Source organism: Rhinatrema bivittatum, chromosome 2 (assembly GCF_901001135.1).
Source record: "Rhinatrema bivittatum chromosome 2, aRhiBiv1.1, whole genome shotgun sequence".
Taxonomy (NCBI): Eukaryota; Metazoa; Chordata; class Amphibia; order Gymnophiona; family Rhinatrematidae; genus Rhinatrema; species Rhinatrema bivittatum.
Window position 1 is genome coordinate 595,264,961 of NC_042616.1, and position 25,402 is coordinate 595,290,362.

At 41.3% G+C, this 25,402-nt stretch overlaps 1 protein-coding gene across 1 annotated transcript in view; it reads right to left on the reverse strand.

The window, feature by feature from the left end:
- Nucleotides 1-25,257, reverse strand: part of ROCK1 (Rho associated coiled-coil containing protein kinase 1) — a 491,909-nt gene extending 466,652 nt beyond the window's left edge. The window contains 1 exon segment of the mRNA XM_029591102.1: nt 24,661-25,257. Within this exon segment, the coding sequence (XP_029446962.1) occupies nt 24,661-24,753 (93 nt within the window). The 5' untranslated portion in view covers nt 24,754-25,257.
- Between the last annotated feature and the right edge of the window lie 145 nt (nt 25,258-25,402).

Genomic DNA, 25,402 nt, shown 5'->3' on the forward strand with positions numbered 1-25,402 from the left:
CATACAGTACAGACAGCTGGCTCAGTTAGTTACCTTGGTTACCACATGCAACTGCCAACATGTAAAATGAGTCACATCTACTACTTAGTACAGACACTTCCTGGCTCACTCTGAGGATAAGACAGAGGCTGGAAGAACTCAAAGGAGGAGATTCAGCAAGGGAAAGAGAAAGTGGTGCTGTATGCAGTGTGTGTGGTACACAAAGTGGGGCCTGGCATTCTGTACGCTATGTAATTCCCACACTCCATGGCTCATGCTATAACTAGGAAGACAAAGCATGTGTACACACCTGTGCTCAGAAATGCATGCTCAAGAGCCAATACTGGTGTTTATCATCATTGCAAAATGCTGAGAGCAAAGTCCAGATGTTGGTCCAGACCTGAGCATGAAGCAATGGTGGGTGACTTTTCTGTGGCATACCTGATCAGGTCTGATGACATACTGGTTGGGAAACATTGAAATAGTTAGTCTCCTATTGAGTCTCAATAGGGAAACTGATGCACAATAATGGAACAGCAACAGAGAAGGCCCTTGATCTATTTTGTACCAAACATTTAAGAATAGATACTCTCAAAAGGCAATCCTGAGAGGAAGAGAAGTCACGCTAAGGGGTATACCACTGCAATCTATTAATCAAACAAGAACACTGCAATCTATTAATCAAACAAGAAGGTGCTTTGTCACTTAGTACCAGAAAGGTAAAGGCCAAAAAGTCTAAACTTTGTTGCTACTGGAAGCCAATGTAACAAAGAAACTGCACTAGCTATTCTTGGGTTCCCCATCACCACTGGCTGCTACAATTTGTAATATCTGGAGTTTATGAATGTATCTGGAAAGCAGGCCCACATATAATCCATATCAGTGAAAGTGGCAGATGACAGCACATCCAATCTGGCTTGCATGAGATGGATATAGAAGATGCTAATAGGAAAAAGGTTCAAAGATCAGATGAAAGATAAGATGGGGTGTGGCATTGGTGTTGGGTTGGTAATGGGAATTATTATGTTCATCTACCCGAATTGGAAGAATCTTAACTGGGAAGACTGGATGGGCCAATCTGGTCTTTATCTGCCATCATCTACTATGCTAATATTACAATAATTAGAAACATAGAAATGACGGCAGAAGACAACCAACAGGCCCATCCAGTCTGCCCAGCAAGCTCACACACTTATTTTCCCATACCTTTCTGTTACCCTGACTGCAGAGTTTAGGACACTTATTGGTAGCTTTTTTTTTTTTTTGCAAAATATTTTTTTTTTTTAATTGAGTCAAGGGTATTAAACAACTCGAACAACAAACATCATTGCACCATAAACAACCATCACTCAGAGGAAGAAAATCAGCAGTGGTAACAGTGCAAACCCTCTTCGTCTGAACTTCAACTCAGGAAGACTTATTGGGCCCTCTAACCCTTGACCCCCGTTTTCATTTTCCCCCATTGCAGACTCCAGCCCAAAGCCTCACCCCCCGTCCCATCCCTGCCAGCTACCTCCGCCCAGGGTGTGGTACTTCACCCTCGACGGCCCCCCCAGAACCTCCTCCCCCCGCCCCATACCCACACTCACACATACAGCCACACTCACTACTCCTTCCCCCCCCCCCCCCCAACCCTCTGCCCAAAAATCAAGGAAAGAACCTAAGTCCAGTCATTAGCATATCCTGCAATAAGCAAATTGGCTTGTGTCCCCCCAAGGAGGCCACTGAAATAGGCTTGCCAGCATGCCTCATATTGTTTGTCTCTTTTGCGATGTCCCAAGATGCGAACATGCGAAACCGCCGGACATCGTCGAAATAAGAGAAATGCAGAATTCGGTATTGCAACTCCCGGAGGCTCATGTCCGGGTTTTGAGTATGCAGGGACTGAAACCATTGTCGCAGCTGCTCCGCTGTCACTTCACTGTGCAGAATAGTCGCCCATCTAGCGGCTAGCCCGTTGAGATGGTCCAGCTTTTTATAATCCACACACAGTCGTTTCCAACGCGTGATAGAGTTAGTTATGCTAATAGTGTCAGACAGTTTACTGGCGAATGAAAGTTCCGCGGCCACCTCCTCTCTGGACCAGTGAATCGACTGGATATAGTGTTGCGCCTGTAGATATCCAAAAAAGTGCTTGTTCGGCAGTTGGTAAGTTCTTTTAAAAGTTTGAAAATCCAAAAGCTCGGAGGTGTCCGGGTCGAACAGATGGTACAGATACACCGCCCCCTTAGAAGCCCAAAACTGAAAGCTACCGCGGCAGTCACGCCCCGGCCAAAAGTCCAAATTGCCTAGCAACGGTATTGGTAGCTTTTTGATTCCAATATCCTTCCAACCCCGCCATTGATGCAGAGAGCAGTGTTGGAGCTGCATCAAAGTGAAGTACTGATCACCGATCTCAAAGCTACTGACCCAAATATGGCCTTAACTGCATTACCAGCAAAAGCTCTGCATATAAAGCTGGGTTCAGGTTTAACCCCTAAATTTCAGATTTCCTCTGCCAAAAGCAAACTAACCTCCATCCACTACTGGAAATGAATGCCACATTTGTACATCCACATTCCCAAAACACATAATATGACTAACCAAATCAAATCCATTCATCAGGTCCAATGACACAACCAAAACGGGTACACTATGATACAAACAGGTAAGAACACCATCCATTAATGCAATCAGCACGGACTCTGTAATTGCAATCTGGGAGAAATACAACTTGACTAAAGATAAAATCATCAGTTTTATCCAGCTTTTACAATAATTTGTACAAGATAAGGAATATTTGAAATTGGCTGGAAATTGCAGGACAGAAAGGAGTCCACGTTGGGTGAATTTTGGGTTTTTTGTTTGTTTTTTTTAAGAATAAGCATTAGTAATTGATTCCCTCAGTCAATCACTAATGAGGATGTTGGGGAGATACCAGTTCCGGAGATGGTTTTCAGGGGTGATGAATCAGACAAACTGAACGAAATCACTGTGAACCTGGAAGATGTAGTAGGCCAGATTGATAAACTAAAGAGTAGCAAATCACCTGGACCCGATGGTATGCATCCTAGGGTTCTGAAGGAACTCAAAAATGAAATTTCTGATCTATTAGTTAAAATTTGTAACCTATCATTAAAATCATCCATTGTACCTGAAGACTGGAGGGTGGCCAATGTAACCCCAATATTTAAAAAAGGCTCCAGGGGCAATCCGGGTAACTATAGACCAGTGAGCCTGACTTCAGTGCCGGGAAAAATAGTGGAAACTATTCTCAAGATCAAAATCGTAGAGCATATAGAAAGACATGATTTAATGGAAAACACAGTCAACATGGATTTACCCAAGGGAAGCCTTGCCTAACAAATCTGCTTCATTTTTTTGAAGGGGTTGATAAACATGTGGATAAAGATGAACAGGTAGAAGTAGGGTATTTGGATTTTCAGAAGGCATTTGACAAAGTCTCTCATGAGAGGCTTCTAAGAAAACTAAAAAGTCATGGGATAGGAGGCGATGTCCTTTCATGGATTACAAACTGGTTAAAAGACAGGAAACAGAGAGTAGGATTAAATGGTCAATTTTCTCAGTGGAAAAGGGTAAACAGTGGAGTGCCTCAGGGATCTGTACTTGGACCGGTGCTTTTCAATATATATATACTGATCTGGATATATATATAAATATATATTGATCTGGATATATATACAAATATATATATATTGATCTGGATATATAAAAGACAGTGAAATCTATCCAAAAACTCTATGAACTTCCCTCAGATGATGCATCCCCACTCTCCTACCTAACCTTAAGGGGAATATATATATATATATATTGGATATATATATAATATATATATATATATAATATATATATATATATATATATATATATATATATATATATATATAAATGATCTGGAAAGGAATACGATGAGCGAGGTAATCAAATTTGCGGATGATACAAAAATATTCAGAGTAGTTAAATCACAAGCGGATTGTGATACATTACAGGAGGACTTTGCAAGACTGGAAGATTGGGCATCCAAATGGCAGATGAAATTTAATGTGGACAAGTGCAAGGTGTTGCATATAGGGAAAAATAACCCTTGCTGTAGTTACACGATGTTAGGTTCCATATTAGGAGTTACCACCCAGGAAAAAGATCTAGGCATCATAGTGGATAATACTTTAAAATCGTCGGCTCAGGGTGCTGCAGTAGTCAAAAAAGCAAACAGAATGTTAGGAATTATTAGGAAGGGAATGGTTAAAACGGAAAGTGTCATAATGCCTCTATATCGCTCCATGGTGAGACTGCACCTTGAATACTGTGTACAATTCTGGTCGCCGCATCTCAAAAAAGATATAGTTGCGATGGAGAAGGTACAGAGAAGGGCAACCAAAATGATAAAGGGGATGGAACAGCTCCCCTATGAGGAAAGGCTGAAGAGGTTAGGTTTGTTCAGCTTGGAGAAGAGACGGCTGAGGGCAAATATGATAGAGGTCTTTAAGATCATGAGAGGTCTTGAACGAGTAGATGTGACTCGGTTATTTACACTTTCGAATAATAGAAGGACTAGGGGGCATTCCATGAAGTTAGCAAGTAGCACATTTAAGACTAATCGGAGAAAATTCTTTTTCACTCAACGCACAATAAAGCTCTTGAATTTGTTGCCAGAGGATGTGGCTAGTGTAGCTGGGTTCAAAAAAGGTTTGGATAAGTTCTTGGAGAAGTCCATTAACAGCTATTAATCAAGTTTACTTAGGGAATAGCCACTGTTATTAATTGCATCAGTAGCATGGGATCTTCTTAGTGTTTGGGTAATTGCCAGGTGGCCTGGTTTGGCCTCTGTTGGAAACAGGATGCTGGGCTTGATGGACCCTTGGTCTGACCCAGCATGGCAATTTCTTATGTTCTTACGTAAAGAGAAAACTCTGGACCTGCAAAGAATTTACTATAATCAGTAGCCAGTCCCTACAGCATTTCACCATAAAAAGGGGCAGGGGTCCAAACAGGATCAAGTGGTACACACATTTGAAATGGATTTCAGATATAAAACAGACAGTGAAATCTATCCAAAAACTCTATGAACTTCCCTCAGATGATGCATCCCTACTCTCCTTCCTAACCTTAAGGGGAATAACTGTATCCAGCCTGGGTATTATGACAGTCTGATGAATAGTCTGGCTAGCCATCTATACCTGTATGGTCCAAAGTTTGCTGTAAATTCTGAAACATGTGTAAAAGAAGCTAACTTTTCTATATTGGGTGTGTCAGAAGAAATAATCTCTGCCTCTCTCATCTTACTATTAACCTTAGGCATTGAACTCATGAGAAATTCTTTGCTTTTTTTGGTCATAGAAAGGTATTTGTTAGCGGCCACTCTTCAGTCAGCTTTTCTAGAAAATTAGCAAATTTGAATCCAGCACCTTTTAAGGCATCTCACCAACCTTTTTATTAATCACAGCTTGTCAGAAAATCAAAGAAGCTGTTTTTCCCCCAGGACTAGACTTAGTTCTAAGAGGCAACCTCATCCAGGGCTCATGGAAGCTCCTCATGCCATTGTGATATTAGTTGGCCCACTGAGGGATCCATTAAATCCTTGACATTATCCTATAAGATCTCACATAAATGGTCAACATCAATTTTCCCTCTCATTCTCCAGGTCACTTCAGTCTCAAGAGAAGACATTCATATCCCTTTCAAGAGTCAATCAAAATATATGAAATAGATCAGAATGGAAAAAGCAGCTACTCCCTCTTCTCCTCTAATTTGCTAAAACATAGAATACCATACAGGGTATATCTATGAAACAATTATGCTTCCCTCCATACACAACCAGGTTTCAGTTACAAAAATCCCAGCCACTACTGGGATCTAATTGGTAGTGAGTACCTATAAGGTACTCACTACCAATTAGATCATGTTTGGTTAGCTACTTGTTGAACACAAAACAAGCATTAAATAAGCAAATCAATCCCTTTCTTCCCTTCTTTCAAGGGTAGCGTGGAGTAAGACTGAATGGGAACCATGTAACTTACAACAGTATTCCATCTCCTTCCTCTCTGACCATAATTTAAGACAATAAGCCCTCTGGTGATAGGGAACTACCCTGAAAAGCAGGGAACTACCCTGAAAAGCAGAATAGAAAATAAATAAAAATAAACAACCCTTGAGCACTTAATTTAACTTTTGACTAATATTAATCTAAATACTGTAACAACTACAGTAATGGAAGACTTCCACAGTGACGAATTACCCTGATCTGTCCCTTGTGAGACTTTTTTGGAATAAATGGATGCCCTAGGTTGGAAGCAGACCATTAATGGATCAACTCACAAGGTCTCTTTAGATCAAAATTATATAAACATAGATAGTTCTAACATTTAAATTCTTCCCATCCCTTGGTCAGACCTTTACAAGTGAAATACAGTTTTCATTGGAAATTCCAGTACAAAAACATAAAATTGTGAAGCATGGTATGATGAATACTGAAGAGTTAAAAAGAATTCATCCAAATCAACTAGAAAAGATCAGCGATGATAAAGTAGAAAATGCAATAGATGCTTGGAATGACACCATTTTGAAAACAGCTGGCAAACTGACACCCATGCGTAAAATTAATCTAAAAGGGAAACAATGGAAAAGATCCTCCTGGTACTCAATGAAATTAAGAGAAGAAGAGTGTAAATTAAGGAAATTAGAATGCAAATGGAGAAAGATTAGTTCTGGCTTAAACTCAGAAAGCTCTAAAAAAACAATTAGACTTGTATAGAGCTAGTTATTACAGAAAAGATGCATTACTTTGCAACAAAAATCCACAACACCGGGTATAACGTCAAATTTTTATTAGCAACTGTCAAAAGACTCACAAAATGCTCATTTGACATCCAAGCAAACGCAAACTTATCGCCACTATGCAAATTGTTAGGACTCAGACAACTTCCATATTTACGATGACAATATTCAATTTTTTGTCCCTGTGATGAGCTCATTATCTGTTACATATAAGCAGATTGAAATTTATCTGGCAGCAATACAAAAATGTTTTTTTCTATAACCACTTATCTCTGGGCTTTCAAAAACAATTTTTTTATATCGAGGCATCATTATGTAGAAGAGCTCCCTCAATCTGAATTCAGTGGACAAAAAAAACTTTTGTATCCTCTAAGGCAGAGCTTTCCAAACTGTGTGTCGGGACACGTTAGTGTGTCGCCTGCAGTGTGCAGGTGTGTCGCGCAAGCCCGGTCAACTCTGATGCGAGTTTGGGCTTTTTTTTTTCTAGAGATTCACTTTTTTTTTTCAGTTTATGGGTTGCTTATTATTGGGTGATTTTTGCTGTCAATCGCGTTTTTTGGGGGGGCTTGGTGGGTGGAACGAGCCCAGCCATCCTTGCATTGGCTGCTGCTGCCGATGAGGCCTGGCCATGAGGAGTACTGACTGCAAGCAGCAGTGTCTGGTGATCATGGAAGGGAGTGAAGCACTTAACTGGCAACAATCAAAAAGACGAGGTACATGAGTGTGGGGGCCAGACATGTGCTGGGGGGAGAGAGATGAGTGAGTGGGGGGCAAACGTGCTGGGGGGACAGACATGTGCTTGAGGGGGAGAGATATGAGTGTGTGGGGTACAGACATGTGCTGGGGGGGAGAGAAATGAGTGTGTGGGGGTCAGACATGTGCTTGAGGGGGAGAAATATGAGTGTGTGGGGGCCAGACATGTGCTGGGGGGAGGAGAGAGATGAGTGTGTGGGGGACAGACAATTTGTTTTATTATTGTTTCTCATAAATTATAACAATAACATGAATCTTGGAATATATATTTTTAATATAAATTTAAGGTTTTCATGAGATAGGTTGTGTCGTGAAACATTTTATTTATGTATATATTTAAGGAAACATACATAAATTGTCGAAATATGTTTCGTTCGTTTAACCTTTAACCTCTGGTTTACTAGTAGACTGAATTACTGTGTCCCGAAATTATGTTTGTCTAAAAAGTGTGTCACCAACATGAAAAGTTTGGAAAGCTCTGCTCTAAGGTAAGTGATCTGGGGATACTCCTAGACAGCAGATTAACTATGAAAACACATATCAAGAACTTAATCAAAACCGGTTATCATAAATTACACATACTAAGATGTTTAAAACCACATTTAGAATTTGATGATTTTCATACAGTTCTCCAGACTCATTTTTCAAATAAATATGGATTATTGTAATTCTCTTATGCTTGGTCTTCCTGGAAATAAAACAAAAACACTACAGTTATTCCAACACTCTACCACACGTGTCCTAACTGGACATGCAAAATACAATTGCATAACACCTGTACTGTCCACACTCTATTAGCTCTCCGTTCAGCTTAAAATTTGTATAAAGTACTAATATTTTTACATAAGATAATACACAGTGGCTGGAAGAGGCACCTCATCTATATAGCCAAAATGAGCTTTAAGATTTGCCAATAAAGGCCTTCTAACTGTGCCTACAGTATACCAAGCTCACCCAGGAGAAGAGAACATGAATTTCAATGGCTGGACCAACAATAGGGAACTCCATGCCTAAACAGCTGATAACTATGACTGATATCAAGGCCTTTAAAAAAATTATCTAAAAATATTACCTTTTCAACAAGCCTTCGAGAACACGACTCACTGACTAATTACTTGCTGGATCAAGTTAAATTGATCATTTAATAGGACAGAATCCTTATAAGAGCGGCTTTACTTAGGTAGTTCATTCGTTTGTTGATTTTAACTTTTGTTTTTATTTATGTTCAATTCTGTAAACTGCCACGATCTTAGGAGTGTGCGGTAAATACATGATTTTAAAATAAGTAAATGAATTCCAAGTACCACATACCTCCACGGGAATCTTATCCCAGTACACCATATAAATGAAAACAAGCCCAAAACGTTTCCCCAATGGGGCTCCAGTAGAGGTAGCCACTTTGTGCTCACCCTTTGGCAAAATGTTTCACGGCAGCTTCAGCAGGAATAAAAGGCTCCTACAGTGATGACAAGGCAGGTGAGTGGGGCTAACACTCCTGCGGTTTGGTGGCAGTTTGAGGGGGCGAGGAGGTTTTAACTGCCCAGCTAGAATCAGGCACTGGAGGCCCTAGGTTGAAACATGGCCACCACATTCCACCCCCATTTAGCAGTAGATAATCACAGAATCAGTGGTTTTGGCAGGGACAAGAAGCCCTGCAGCAATAAGACTTGTGAACAGGGTTAACACTCCCACAATTTAGTATCAATTTGAGAACAGCAGGGCTTCAACAGCTCAGCTGTAGTCAGGCACCAGACGCCCTAACTGGAAACAATTCCTTTATTTCTTCATACTGAATGTTGAACCAAGCAAAATGTAATACTCTTAGGAGTAGATTTTATACATTTGCGCGAGCGCGTACTTTTGTTCGCGCACCAAGCGCGAACAAAAGTACGCTGGATTTTATAAGATACGCGCGTAGCCGCACGTATCTTATAAAATCCGGGGTCGACGCGCGCAAGGGGGTGCACATTTGTGCAACTTGCGCGCGCCGAGCCTGGCGCGCGCTGCCTGTTCCCTCAGAGGCCGTTCCGAAATCGGAGCGACCTCGGAGGGAACTTTCTTTCCACCCCCCCCCCCCCGCACCTTCCCCTCCCTTCCCCCGGCCCTATCTAAAGCCCCCCCCTACCTTTGTTGCCAGATTTACGCCTGCTGAAAGCAGGCGTAAATCTGCGCGCGCCAGCAGGCTGCTGGCGCGCCATCACCCGACCCGGGGGCTGGTCCGGAGGCCTCGACCATGCCCCCGGTCCCACCCCTCCCTGCCCCATTTACAAAGCCCCGGGACTTACGCGCGTCCCGGGGCTGTGCGCGTGCCAGCGGCCTATGCAAAATAGGCGTGCCAGCGCGCGAGTGCCCTGCGCGCGTAAATCCGGCCGGATTTACATGCGCGGGGCTTTTAAAATCCGGCCCTTAATGTTTTCCTTACACGTCAATAGCTCCATGGATGGCTTCAAGAACTATGTAGTTAAGTTGTTTGACAATTAGAGATTGTTCTACCCTATGCAGTTTGGAGGCCAGCCAAGGCAGAGGGACAGGAGTTTGATTCCCAGTTCAAATCCTCCACTTCCCAGGTTGGCCAGAACTGGGGAAGCTATGAAGGAAGTGTTAAGAATTAATAAATAAATAAATAAACAAACAGTCTCTAAGTGGGCACGGGGGAGTCAGTGATCGCACAAGGATGACATATAATGGCTGGATTTAGGACCCATGATTGCAGGGTTCTATAAGGAGCTCTAGGGCAAGGACCCCAGCCAAGGATTGTCACTACAATGACTGAACTAAATTAAGCTAGGATGGGAACAGAAAATAAGTGAGGAGGGAATCTCCAGGTAGTTATAAATTAAAGTTCATGATATCAGATCTCTACCCTTTTTACATCTGAGCTGGAAGCCGAGAAAAGCAAGAAGAAACTGCCCAGTCAAAAAAAAAATATTTAGCTATTCAGGGAGACAAAGATAATTTAATTCTTTTTGTTTATAACTGAACATACACATGAAAAATTTCTTAAAATCTGAAGCCATTTTTTATCATTCTGAAGTTTTTTGAAAAAAATGTACATGAGCCCAAATCTTTGGCTTCGGTTGCAATGCAGTGGGTAGCCAGAAGACTCACGCTGTATCAGCTGTTTCCCCACAGAGCAGGAGTGCAGCAAGCTGGGAGATGCAGGAAGCAAGTCCTCTCAAGTGAAAAATCCTGCTCCAAAAACACACACAGAGGGGTCGATGGAATAAAGTGTGCTCAGCCTAGCGCACAGGTCAACGCACGGTTGGAAGCCCTAGGCTAACTAACATCCAATGCAATAAAGGACTTAGCACATTCAAAATGCATGTCCAAACTCAGCATAGCTAATAGCGCTCATCACATGTAAATGCCATGTAGATGAGGCTATTAGCTATTAGCCTTCAATGCAAAAAAATCGCCACTCGTCTAACTCACACTCATTAACACGGCAAACGTAGCACCAGCCCCAGAGCTGGTGGTGTCATTCAGCAAGTGAAGGGCTCATGGCAACAGCTACACAACATGATACATACAAAAAGTAAAAAGGAAAAGCAGGGATCAAGATTGTAGGTGGAAATTATTTGGATTAAAACTGTGAAAAGCTGATGCCAGGATTTTTAAAATGAAACCTCCTTGCTTGCTTTATCTGGCTTTACCTCTCCCCAGGACTGCTTCTCATGGCAGGATCCTTATTATGCTCTTTTTCCTTGTAATCTTCCATCTATGTATAGAGTAGCCAGCAATATGGGGTCAGCCACATCTCATGGGTGCCTGATGCATTTGAGCGCTAGGGATGCACAACTGTTCCCTAACACGTCCCTTTTAACACGGCTACTAATTTACACATTGCATCAGGCATCCAGGAACTGTGAATGAGTGCTCATCACATGCACCCAGTTTTATTGTATTGGCCATACAGAGGGGCCGAGCGCACTGTATAGCCCGCACTCGGATGTGGGTTAAATAGGCGCTAATCCACCCCATAATACAATAGGGGGATTAGCACCTATTTAACTCGCGTCCGACGCGGAGTGAATGCAATAGTGCTCATCACGTGCAAATGCATGTGAATGAGGCTATTACTCATTCACTCCGCATTAAAAAAAAAAAAAAGTGTGCATCTCAGATGCACATTTAGCTCTCAGATATTAACGCCTGCCTGGAGCAGGCTTTAATAGCTGAGTGCATGTAAAAAAAAGTACAGAAAAGCAGAAAAGACTGCTTTTCTGTACTTTTTTCTTTTTTACTTAAGAAAAAAAAAAACCTCAGCAGACTGCCAAGTTATGAAGACCGACGCCGAGTTTGGTTTTCGTAACCGGCAGTCACGGCGGGGTCGCCTTAGGAAGGAGGCGCTAAGGTCGCGCAAGCGATCCTAGCGCCTCCTTGCTAGCACGACCCACTAATTTGTTTATAGCATGGTGCCCCCTTTGTGGGCACTATGCATGCATTAAAGCGGGCGCTGAAAAGTCAGCGCCCACTTTTCGCGTTTGATATAGCATCGGCCCCAGAGAGAGAGTCATGCTTCTACCCACAGGCCAGCAACATGCCTGAAAGGAAGAGAAAAAAGGAGCTTAAGTTCCTAGAAATGCAGCTGGGTTCACCTCAGTAGCTGACTAATCTGGAGTGTGATGCAGCTAAATTTCTTTAAATTTGTAAACAATCAAAAATCCCCAACATTTCACCTTTACTATAAAACTGATATTAAAAACAGATTAATTTTCTAGGACAATATACAGATTGAGCCATTAAATTTGTTTGACAAATACACTTTAAGAAGTAAAGATCTTATTTCCAAGGAGCATAAACTAGTTCAGCTAATGAATAAACTAGCTTTGGAAAAGAAGGAAAGATTTGTTAAAATTTAGTGCTCAAAAAGAGACTGGCAGCACTTACTAGAGTAAGAATGAATGTTACATAGCCCAAAGATTGGTTCTACACTATGAAGGTGCCTATTGTATTTGTAGTTAGGCACATTTTAAACTGTCCATTTATTTAATGATGGGGTAGGGGCAGAACAGAAAAAACTGTTTAAGGATCTAATTATATGGATCACTAAACAAGGCTCAAGGGTGTGGAAAACACTGTGTGTGAGGGTTAGTGTTTTGTTTTTGAATAAGTAGCACTGAACATTTGCCTCCAGACTCAATGTAACGTAGCTGTGATCTTCAATCATCTGGGAACAATTTTCCTGCTGTCTTGTCACAAAAAAGCAAGACAAGGCTTATTTTTCCTATGCAATATCTAGACTAGATTGTAAGCTCCTTGGAGCAGGGACTGTCTCTTATGTGTGTCAATAGAGTGCTGCATGTGTCTAGTAACACTGTAAAAATCATAAATAGTACCAGTTGTAGTGATTTATTTAAAAATGTATAGACTGCACAATAATCAATTCTTGGTGGCTAACAATAAAACATACATAAAATTACACAAAACAAATACATACATAAATGACAAAAATGGGCTACTGAACATAACATGCTTTATTCTGCATCAAGTATTCAGCTTTAATAATGACCAACAGTGTATTAATTGTTCTTTGGCACTTTTAAATTTGATACATAAAGTTGACTTACTGTTACACAAATTTTACTCTAAAATATTCCTTGTAGGTCACTGGTGAATATATGACTATTTAAAGGAGGAAGCTGGGCTGAAAAAAATAAAGGGTCTAAAAACAGTGATGGCAGAAAAAGATCAAATGGTCCATCCAGTCTGACCAGCGAGCTTCTTAAGGTAGTAACTGCCACTCCATGCAGGATACCCCCATGTTTCTGTTAAGGGTAGTAACTGCTGCTATGTGCAGATTATCCCCAAGCCTTATGTTAAGGGTAGTAATGTTAACAATCAAAAACCAAGCAACTGTCAAACCTATAACAAATTTTCAGCTAGCAACATTTTTAGAGAGTGATCAGTCTTCCTGATAATTCATACAATGCTGATGATTGAACCTGCTTTGCTTTTGAACTTGACCATAAAAGCAGTGCTGTGCTTTTTCCTTAATGTCTGCATATCAGTACGCTGGACCATAAAAGTCAGAGCTCAGTGCTGGCTGCCATCTGAATCTAATTCCCCCTTTTTCACCCCCCACCAAAGTGGAGAGTGATGCTGTATGAAAATCATGTTAGCTAACTGGTTAAGGGTAATAATTCCCAGGCCTTGTTACAGGTAGTAGCTGCCACTCAATGCTGCTTACATCCCATGCACTCTTTTCTTAATTTCCCACTCTAGTCTTTAGGGATCCAGTGTTTATCCCATGCCTTTTTTTTTATTTAATTTACTGTTTTCATCTTTACCTCTTCTGGAAGTGCATTCCAGGCATCCACCAATCTCTCCATGAAGAAATATTTCATGACGTTGGTTCTAAGTTGTGCTCCCTGAAGTTTCATATCGTGACATCTAGTTCTACTGTTTGCCTTCTTATGGAAAAGGTTCGAGGAACATGCGTCATTAAAACTTTTCAGGTATCTGAAGATCTGCATGTCTCCCCTGCACCTCTTCTCTTCCAAGGTATACATATTCAAATCCTTCAGCCTCCCGATACAGCCCCCAAACCATTTTGGTCACCCTTCTCTGGACCGCCTCTGTCCTGATATTAAGAATAAAAACAGTCAAATTTTTTCTCTGCCCATTTTTGTTCAGTCTCTTCTTTGTCTTTTTTCATGCATGTATATTTCCTCTCAAAAATACTGTCTTTGACACTGTTTTTATTTTACCCTGTCACTTTTTATCCTCTTCTTTCCTCAACCTGACCCCTTTTTTCATTTTTTCTCTCTATAAAGTTGTTTCCTCTTCTTCATCTCTTCACAGCCTTCTTTGCCTTCGTCCTTCCCTCTACAAATGTCTTACAGTGTCACCCCCCCCACACACACTTGCAGCCAGAATGGACTCTGCTGGGCTGCTCAAAGATGCCCTGGCCTATGTCCTTCAGAGCTCCACCAGGTCAACCTCAGCTCTCCCGCCTGCAATCCTCCAGCAGCCTCATATAGCATTCTATCCCCACCACCCCACCACCCACCCAATAGTGTTACATATGCTCTTTTATTCCTATAGTACAACACCATTCCAACCAGTGGCCTGGCATCTCTCCTGTCCGCAGCCTCACTTCACCTCAGAAACTCATCACCTCTCCTATCCAAGGCACCACTCTTGGATAGCATTTTAGCCAATGGCCTTGGCCTATTCCTAGTAGTCCAGCACCTCTCCTTTGCATGGTTCTTCTCCATTCCTTTTTGTTTGAAGTTTTGTGGCCATTCAGGTGCATACAGGATGACAAGGTCCAGTCACACCAACACTGCTCTAGGCAATGGTATCAAAAGGAAGGGATATCACAGCATTGCAGTTCTTCCCGGGCAGCCTCTGCTGTGCTCTTTTATATATTAGGTAGCACTTGCAGGAAGGATCACTGAATCATTTGTGAGTCCAAGCAAGTTTTATTATATAGTAAAAAAAAAAAAAAAAATCAGGTACCATAAAATCCCACAATTGGCATACATGCAACTCACAGAGAAGGTAGAAAAGTTTGGGAAAATAACCATATTATCTTCACATATAAAGACAATACTTTACAGCCTCCTGCCAACTCAGCTTTCTATATCCTGTATTTCTTGTTATGTTTTTATTACTTTATCAGCTAAGTCAACCTTATACATAGCCATACTGCTTGTAGCCTCCCATTGGCCTGTTATGCCAAAGCATGCCTGTTCTTACTGCGGCAATCCATGGCAGCACAAGCTACATCTTAACCATTAGTAGCACCGGGACAGGCTCCAGAACTGTGAGTTACAAGTGAAAGCGCTGCTCTAGTGGCACCTCCTGCTACCCTGAAGTACTACATGAACTCAGATGGAGATGCAGCATCAAGAGACTGCAATAGATCATTACAACTGGAGAGGAAGTGTAAAAGGAAGAAAATTTAACAAGTCATGCATGAAAAACCTCTACAGTAACTCTCTTGCTATTGCAGTAACAGAGAAAAATGCAGAGTATTCTCAACATCAAAGTTATATAATGGAAAAACAAATTCTTTGTTCCATGACCAACCTGGCTTGGAAGTCTTGGCAGACGAACCCAGGGTGAAAATATATTTGGTCAAACTAGGCACCTGTCAAAAAGTTTTCTTAACATGGGGAGGAAAGACAATGCGCTCAGGGGCTGCCTGATGTTCCCCTCCCCCAATGAATACTCAACACCAGTTGGCATTTAAAATTGGCCGCAGTTTAATAATAAACGAACCCGAGCCCTTACAATCAACTTAACAGTATCACCCCTCCCCCAAAGCCCTCCTCCCTCCACCCTTTCCTTGCCTCTACCACCTTAAATCCCAATGGTGGAGTTACCCTCCCCCTTTTCCACCTGCTCCGTCTCGTACCAGCGAGAGCAAGCTCTACCGTGAACCTTAGCCCTACGGTTCTCTGGTCCTCCCGCATAGCAGCCTCCCCCCCTCCACCAACCACACCCCCACCCCATCATGACAACATAACAATGGGCTCGGGTTTACTTCTTCCACTGTGACAATATAAACACATAACAATCATAACATGCAACCAGGGCGGGCGGGCAGGCGAGACAAAGTTCAGTGCTCCTTCCTCTGCACTCCTCACGGTAAACTGCTGCTTTCCAGCCCTGACGTCACTGATCACCCCCCAAATCAGCTCCTTCCATTTGAATTGTAGGCAGCTACTTCCCCTCCTCCCCCCTCCCTTTCCCCTCTAACTCTTCCTGCCTCGTCTAACCTTAACTTCACAGCCTTTTTCCTCACCTGTTTTGCTCTTTTTTATTGTTGTCATCGCTCTTTTGCTTGCATTTTTTTTTTTTACTACTTTTGAGTTTACCTTTTACTTCTTTTCCTTTATTTGTACTTTTTGTTTCTCTGAATTTTAGGCATTAGATGCCAAATTTTACTTGCACAGGGGACCTGACTTCCAAGATTTTCCTAGTTCTTCATGCATCCCAATACACATTTCCTTTGGGGGAAGCACCTAGTGAACTGCTTATTGGAGTACTAGTAGTCCAATCTGTCTGACAAAACTTCCAAGTCAAGTTTTTCAAGGAATAACTGTTTTTCAGTGCACAGATCTTAATGTGCTCCATTTTTGCTATGTTACTGCAACCCCTTATTTCCCTATACTTCTGTTTAGCCACCTGTAACTGGGTAATATTGCTTCTATAAAGAAGGGAAAAAAGAACAGTTATAAAGATTAGATACCAAAATTAATAGACTTTCTACTCGAGATATTTCTGAAATATTAATTTTAATTCCTACAGTACCTGAATGTAAACCGCTTTGAAGTGCCTGAAAAAGCAGAATATAATTCAAATAACTAAAAAGAAAAAAGAAAGAAAGAACAAATCGAGCTCTTACAATAATACAAAGCACTTTTCAAAGTTATTTTCTTGGTCCAGCAGTTTCCTCCTGCCCCTTCTCCTAGTTCAATCAGAACCAATCTGTGCATTAGCCATGGCACTATGGGCCTCATTTTCCAAGCACTTTACCGCGTGCGATAAATTCGCAAATCGCGTTAACAGCTGTTAATGCGATTTGCGAATGCAAATTAGTCATTTGGTATTCAGGGGGCGGAGCATATGTAAAGCGGGAACCTGTGTATCGTGTGCGGCGAAACAGCCGCAGTGTTAGCGCGGCTGCTATCGCGGCTAATAACTACAACTCCAACTTCGCGTTATGGACTGCGCTACGGGCCAGAAAAGGATTATCGCCATCCACGATAGTTCCGGACAGCCTGTTTCAGGCTCCCGTGGGGGGGGGGGGAGAGAGAGAGAGAGAGAGAGAGAGCGAGAGCCTTACTATAGTGCCTATGCCCTACATAGGTATTTGAATCCCTATGGGAGGGCTACCTACTAACTCGGGGTGGGGATTAGGTATGAGCGTCGGGGGTTGGGGGCCACTTTTGCATTCCACATGAGACCTACGGACAGAACAGTGGTCTCTAGTGCAGATTTGTTGGCCAAATCTCCAAGCGGAGATTTGGCCAACATTCTCTCCACCTAGCATGTTGTTGCCCAGGTAGAGTGTCCATCAAGCTAGGTAGAGAGAACGTTGCCCAAACCACTTCTTGGAGTGAGCGTCCTCACTCCGACGGCCAGCAAATCTGCACTAGAGACCACTGTTCTGTCCGTAGGTCTCATGTGGAATGCGAAAGTGGCCCCCAACCCCCGACGCTCATACCTAATCCCCACCCCGAGTTAGTAGGTAGCCCTCCCATTGGGATTCAAATACCTATGTAGGGCATAGGCACTATAGTAAGTCAGTCTCTCTCTCTCTCTCTCTCTCTCTCTCTCTCTCGCAAATATCGTGCACCGCGATAAAAGACTGAAAGAATCATCGTGCACTGGGAAAACATCGCGCGCGGCGCTAATGTTTTCGCGAATGGCGAAAACATCGCCGCACGCGATGTTTCCCCACTGCACGAAAGAAGCCTCATTTGCATTGGTAACGCCCCCTAATGCGTTACCAATGCGATATTGGAAAATAAGGCCCTATATTAGCCTCAATCGATACTGCTCTACCATTAATTGAACTTTAGAAAGGAATATTCTAAAAATTAAGCTACTCCCATGACTTCTTAGAGATATCCATCTTGCATTGTGTTTGTCTAACAGTGGCTTTACTAAGTGCTAAAAGGATTATAAAAATCTAACAAAATCCAACATGGAGAAATGGCATTTAAAACGTAGTACAGGTAGCATCATACAAAAAGCTACCCTATTTATGTGCAGACAAACTGAATACTTTAAACACACTACACATTTCCTAAAATATTTAAGAGAATATTTCTCTGTCAGAGACCCAGGGATATATTTTATGGACCACAAATGATTGAGAGGATTGGGTGGTGTGGATTCCTCTCTTCTCCAGTTTACTCTGCCTCTTCTAACTAGGAGGGAGTTTCAGATTACTTATTTTCTCTTTTCCCTCTCTTCTTTGATGTTACAGAGCTTCAAACGATTTCAAATGGTTGATGTTGGCAAAAAACAAAGCCATTACATGTTACTACAAAATACATTTACTTAAACATTATTACTAAATCCAAACCTTTCACCTCTGCACTCATGAAAAACAAGTCTTGTTCATCTTCTCTAATGCTTCTAGACCCCATCAAAACTTTGCCTTTTTCAGTTCTCAATGTCTTATCCTCTCTCTCATTATAATTTTGCCACTTGACTATATTTTTCCATAACTGTACTTCACTGCTGAATCTCATCTGATCACAGCTCCAACCTCATCTCCAAATAAGAACATAAGAAGTCGCCATAATGGGTCAGATTGAGGGTCTAGCATCCTGTTTCTAACAGTGGCTAATTTAGGATAAAAGTACCTGGAAAGTACCCAAATATTAAACAGATCCCATTCTACTAATGCCAGTAATCAGCAGTGGCTATTCCCTAAGTCAACTTGACTAATAATTTATGGACTTCTCCTCCAGGAACATTCCCAAACCTTTTTTAAACCCAGTTAAGCAAACGTCTTTAACCACATCCTCTGGGGATGAATTCCAGAGCTTAATTGTGCATTGAGTGAAAAATAATTTTCTCCAATTTGCTTTAAATGTGCCACTTTCTAACTTCATGGAGTGCCCCCTAGTCCTTCTATTATCTGAAAGAGTAAATAACTGAATCACATTTACCCATTCTAGTCCTCCCATGATTTTTTAGACTTCCATCATATCCCCCCTCAGCTGTCTCTTCTTCAAGCTGAACAGCCCTAACCTCTTTAGCCTTTCCTCATAGGTGAGCCATTCCATCCCTTTTATCATTTTGGTCACCTTTCTCTGTACCTTCTCCAATGCATCTATTACCTTTTTTGAGATGATGTGACCAGAACTGAACACAGTACTCAAGGTGTAGCCTCATCATGGAACAATACAGAGGTATTATGACATTCTCCGTTTTATTCAAAATTCCCTTCCTAATAATTCCTAATACTGTTTGCTTTTTTAGTTGCCACAATATGAAATCTAACATTGTGTAACTACAGCATGGGTTATTTTTTTCCTAATAAATCACATTGCACTTGCACACATTAAATGTAATCTGCCATTTAGATGCCCAATCTTCCAGTCTTACAAGGTCCTCCTCAATATATCACTATCCACTTGTGATTTAAATGCTCTGAATAATTTTGTGTCATCTGCAAATTTGATCACCATATTCGTCGTTCCCTTTTCCAGATCATTTATAAATATATTAAAACACACTGGTTCAAGTACAGATCCCTGAAACACTCCACTGTTTACCTCTCTCCACTGAGACCATTTAATCCTACTCTCTGTTTCCTGTCTTTTACCTAGTTTGCAATCCACAAAAGCATATTGCCTCCTATCCCATGACTTTTTAATGTTCTTAGAAGCCTTTCCTGGGGCACTTTGTCGAACGCCTTCTGGAAATCCCTAAACATTAAATCTACCTGCTCACCTTTATCCACGTTTAATTGCTTTCAAAAAATGTAGTAGTTTTGTGAGGCAGGATTTCCCTTGGATAAATCTATCCTGGCTGACACAGTGCACAACTCATTCAGCCGCTAAACGCGATGACCCCAAATTGGTAAACCAAACTGGTAAACCAAAATTGGTATAATCAAAGTTCCTCTCCCCTTTATTTGTTCACTGTTCAGTACTCTATTCTTTGGTCACTTACTTTTCTGCTCACACTTCTATCTCTTTTGACTCAAATTATATATGCTTCATTCCTCTTCTCTGCACACATTCTCCTACCTATGATGTAGCTAAAATTTATTACATGTTGATGTTTTTACATCTTACAAGAAAATCATTCTTCCTACCTTCCAAGGACTGTATTACTTCTGTACTCTCCTCCACATACTGTTACACTTCTACAATTTTAAGGTCCCTTTTCATAGGAATGCTACAGATAAGACAACATGCAGTGGTTTGCTCTACAGGTCTGTTTAAAAGCTTACAAATCAGTAACTAACAATTCTTCAAAAGAGCAATTTGCTAATGTTTGTTCTTTTGGTTTTATTTCAAGATTTATTTTCTTTACCCTAATATATTTTACTTGCTATATTGTCACACTTTTCACAATTAAAAAAAATGTAGTATAGCCACACTGTCTGTTTTTCTATAAAGCTTCTAAATCCATTCTTCAGTTGCTGTTATTATATGCCTGCTATACAATATGCATGGGGATGATGTTTATATGGGGTTCCAATGAAGGCTCTAGTCATAAATTCACAATGGTGTAAATGGCTTAGATAGGAAAAATATTGAAAAAAGGAAATACAGCATTGAAATATTTCCTGTCTCCTCAGGAATGAAATAAAAAGTAAAATAAAATAAAAATCAACTTTAACTACAAAATAAATTCCAAAAATGTTTTGCTGCTAACAGCAGTAGCTGCAATAGCAATTTTTCCTCAAAAAGCACTATTTTCCTACTAATTACAATAATAATACTCTCACTATTACAAACTCGAGAACTAAGGAAGCCCTGAGTCAGAAATTTAATGGGAGACTCCAAACACCTTGACATTACAGTTCTAGGGGTCCATGATTGCTGGCAGCTTGGGCATTCACTATCTCCCAAAATGCAGGGCTATATTTAAGAGTTGAGCAACAGAAAGTGCAAACAGCCTTTAATTCAGTTTTTCCTTGTGTTTACTACCTAATGATTTAATTTCCTACAACTTAAGAAATAGACATTTATCCACAAAGATAGAAACACATGCAAACCTACAAACTGCAGTATGGGACTTTTGTCCAGAACTGATACATTTAAGAACTAAGCAAAAGACCCACCATCCATTTTGCTGCTGTTTCACACTTGCACATTTTTGCAATGAAGTGAATTTTTTTCATCTCATGACTTTGGAGAAAACTAAATCCTGGAGGAAAAGACTGTATTTCTAAACTGTAAAAGCAAACTGATTTACAAAGGGGGAGTTGCACTTTTTCACCCCATCACTTAAAAGTGGACCCTAATATTTGGCATAGTACACTAAGATCTCAAAATAAAAGACCACTGACTGTTCCCACAATATGGAGCACACATCTGTCACAAGTAAGAAGACATCGTGTGTTCTCCATCGCGGGCCCTAAACTTTGGAATTCTCTACCTGAAATGCTACGTTTGATACCAGATAGAAAGAGATTTAAAAGTGAGCTAAAAAATGGATATTTAAAAATGCATACAACCTAACTTAAAATAATCAAAATGCAGAGAACAATAATAAGAAGAAAGAGAAAAGAATTCAATTGAAGCATGAGGTATAAATTTAACTAGTGAATGTAAGAATGCCAACGCAATGCACTGGCTTTTATGTGAAATCTGCTGTATTATTATAAGCTCTATACCTCTCGCCTTATGTCCTAGATCTTTAGTTCAAATGTAATGGAACATTTCAGTTCATGTGTTGATGAATACTACCTCTGTAACTTGTCTTTATGTTTATTTATTTAGATTTTTATATTATGTGTTGATACACAACTATGAATATTACTTTTGTAAACTGTTGTGATCTTTACATGGAACAAAGATATATAAAATAAATAAATAAATATTGCTGTGTTTCATAGAAGTCAACATGGACCAGTCCAGTGTTGCAGTGCTTTGCACCGCCAAGTTGGTCCTAGTTGGATCCTCAAGTCAGATCTTCAGCTCTCTGGGCTGGCTAGGACTGAGGGTGCTGTAAAGGCAGCATTCAAAGCCCCTGGGGTGGGAGAGGGAATCATGATAGATAAGATTCAAAGCCTACGATTGCAGGTTCCATAAGGGAGGCCTGGTGCATGACCCCTGATCCACGAATGTCACTGCAATGACTAGGCTAGGAGATCAATGTATTAAGCAGTGAAATTCTTCGCAGAAATGTTCTGATATCTGAGCAGCTTTTCTTCTGATATTCGTCTAAATATAGAAAGGAGATATACAGCAAAGTTTTTGCAAAATGACAGTTTACCGCAAAAAACTAAACTCCACCACCCTGAGATATAGTAAAGTTTCACATTAAAATGTGGTTTTGTGCAATTTTTCATGCAAAGCCAGCAAAAAGAATTGCACACATCATTTGGTGTTTTCAGATATTAACTCTTTTGTAAAGCACAAAGCAATGTAGTACATGGACATGAACAAAAACTGGGTTGGGGTGGGGGGGAGAATATAAAATAAGGGAAAAACTCAGATAATTTAGAATGAAGGGTCATGGCCCCAGGATCCCAGCACTGGTTCCAACTGAATTGGAGGTCCAAAGAAGCAGAAGGAAACTACAGATAAAAATAGAAATAACCCATACATTTCAGTAGAAGGTTTGCCAAACATCCTTCTCAGCCTTTGGGTTTCCTTGTCAGGCAGGCATTTAAAAACAGTTGAAGAAAAGGAAATAGTCCAGCATACTGATCACTATTCATGCAGCAGATTAAATTTACAATGAATCTACAAAATCCTTAAAAAATTAAAGTGAGAAGTGCAAATGTGAGTTGAATGTAGAGGGAATGTTTATTATTTGTTAGACAAGGAATATAAGAAAATGTTTAAGTCTCTTTGGACTTCTGTATAAGCTTTAGGAACCCTTTCCTATTATTTGTTTCCATGTATAATTGCTGTCATACCAGTTTTTGTAATGTCCAAGATGACTTCAATAAAGAGAATATAAAAAAAACAATTGATTGACAAATGGGAAACTAAGATACATCAGAGAGAGCAATATACATCTTAGAATACATCAGATGTATTTTAACAAGACAGAATGCTTGTTATGCAATAATACAGGTATTAATTACAGGTACTAATTATCACTATGTTCTTTATGTACTATGATCTAATCAGTCAAGAGATTAATAACATTGTACTTCTATCCAATAATGCTGTCATCCTTGAGTTTTATATCAAAACACATTCTGAACATTAATGTGAAAACAAACGAAGACATGAGAAATATTTAGCCATTCTACAGTGATAAAATAATTTATAGCTACAATACACTGATAAAAAATATAAATAAATCAAGATAAATTATAATTTATAGGCTGTTTGACCAGCTTGAACTGTTCAAGCAGGAAAAACGTACTAGTTAACCTGAAAGATTTTCATCGCTGAGATTTTTCTTGCACTGTCCTTTGTACGTGTAGCATTTTAACAAGACAAAATAAACAAATACATAACTATTATCTTTATAAATCCAAATTTAAGAAGTGGCTAACATTTTTCATGTCACCTGAGCCAATCAAGTGAAGAAGCTGGTTTGCTGAACTAACAAAATTTTGGCAACTTTTAATATTTTCTCCAATTCCCAAATGACACATTTTGCTTATATTTTTTAGGTTTATGCTCATCGCTCCAGTGCAGAAGCATTCGCTTCCTAGCTCTTGTTACATTTTTATGAATACATGAATTCTTTTGCACACCTTGTCACAACCATGGGCTATTTTCAGAGCTAGTACCAAAGGTCAACGAGGCCAGAAGCACTCACACATATCACCCCCATTTCGGTTCATAATTTAGGTCCTCATTAAACCTTATATCCATTGCAAACAGGAAATGACAGTCAGCCTTTGCCGCCCCCGGTAACAACCATTCGTGGGCTGGGACAGGTGCTTAAGTCTGGCACCAAGAACGGGACCATCAGCTACCCTGATCGGGATGTTATGTAGCTTGTATTGTTCATATCTACCGCCTTCCTGAAAACAAAAATAGCTGCCACCGTCCCCTTTTCTCACTCCAATCCCTACCACAACTTCCGATTTACACACTAGTTCCGATATGATCGTAACCTTTGAACCCCGTCATGACCATCGCCTCCAACAAAAACAAAAGCCATAAACCTGAAGACTGAGATCACAAGCCTGCGAGGCATACGGACACACGTAAATTGTCTAACTGTAGCTGCCAAAGGGAGGAGTGACAGAGGCCTTGCTCTTCTAGGTCCTGAAAAGATCCGGGGCTCGGGCCCATGAGCTAGGAGCCTGGGCGTGCACCGTGACAGCCCGCTGCCGAATCAGCTCTTTCTGCTAATTCTCCAGCTGCAAAGCAATCTAGTATATATCGCTATGATGAAGGGTGGGTCTAGTGCTCCGATGCAACTCTATCCTGACTAAACGCCTTCCAAACTGCTATTAAAAACAAAAACAAAAAAAAAGTTAACCGCTGCCCGCTTCCCCCAGCCAAAAAAAAGAGAAACAGTCCCACTCACCAGCAAACAATCCGTGTTCACTTCGGATTTGGGATCTCTTAACAGGACATCGATTTTCTCAAAGCGACACTCCAAACTTTCCCCAGTCGACATGATGCTGCTGCGGGGACGGGGAGAGCGCAGCAGAGAAGTCACTGCCACTTCCTACGTCTGTCTCCGGCCGAAGTGCGCGACGGAAAGGAAGTGGCGGCTATAGTTGCCGTTTTGCGCCCCGTTCGCCAAGCGAGTGCTTTCCCGGCCAAACTGTGCCGCTTTCTTAAATTCAGGAGCGGTATTTTGCTTTGCTATTCCTGCGGCCGGCTTGTTGCTCTCCACCGCGCCGCCAACGAGCCGCGACTCCCTCACCGCTGGCTTCCACATTCATCGCCCCCCGCGCGCGCGCGCATGCCAAGCGGGTGCAGTAGACTTCCGCGCGCCCGCGCGCGCGCCAACCAACCCGGAGACGTCAGAAGCGCTCTGCCGGCGCGAGCCTGCCGTAAACCAACTGCTGCTATCCGGGCGCAGAGTCGCGCATGCTCCTTGTCGGCTTACTTACTGCTCCCGCCTGCGATCGCTTAACTTGCGGGGGCGTAGCTGGCGGTGTCTGGCAGCGGCTGTTTCGCCAGGCTAGACTGAGTGGTGGCGGCAGAGGATATGGGGATGGGGGGGGGGTGGAACCTTCCGTGAAGAGATTGAAATATAAGCAAATTTATGGGCCAAAGGGAGAGGGATTCTGAGAGTCGTTGGCTCGCGCGGGTCAAAC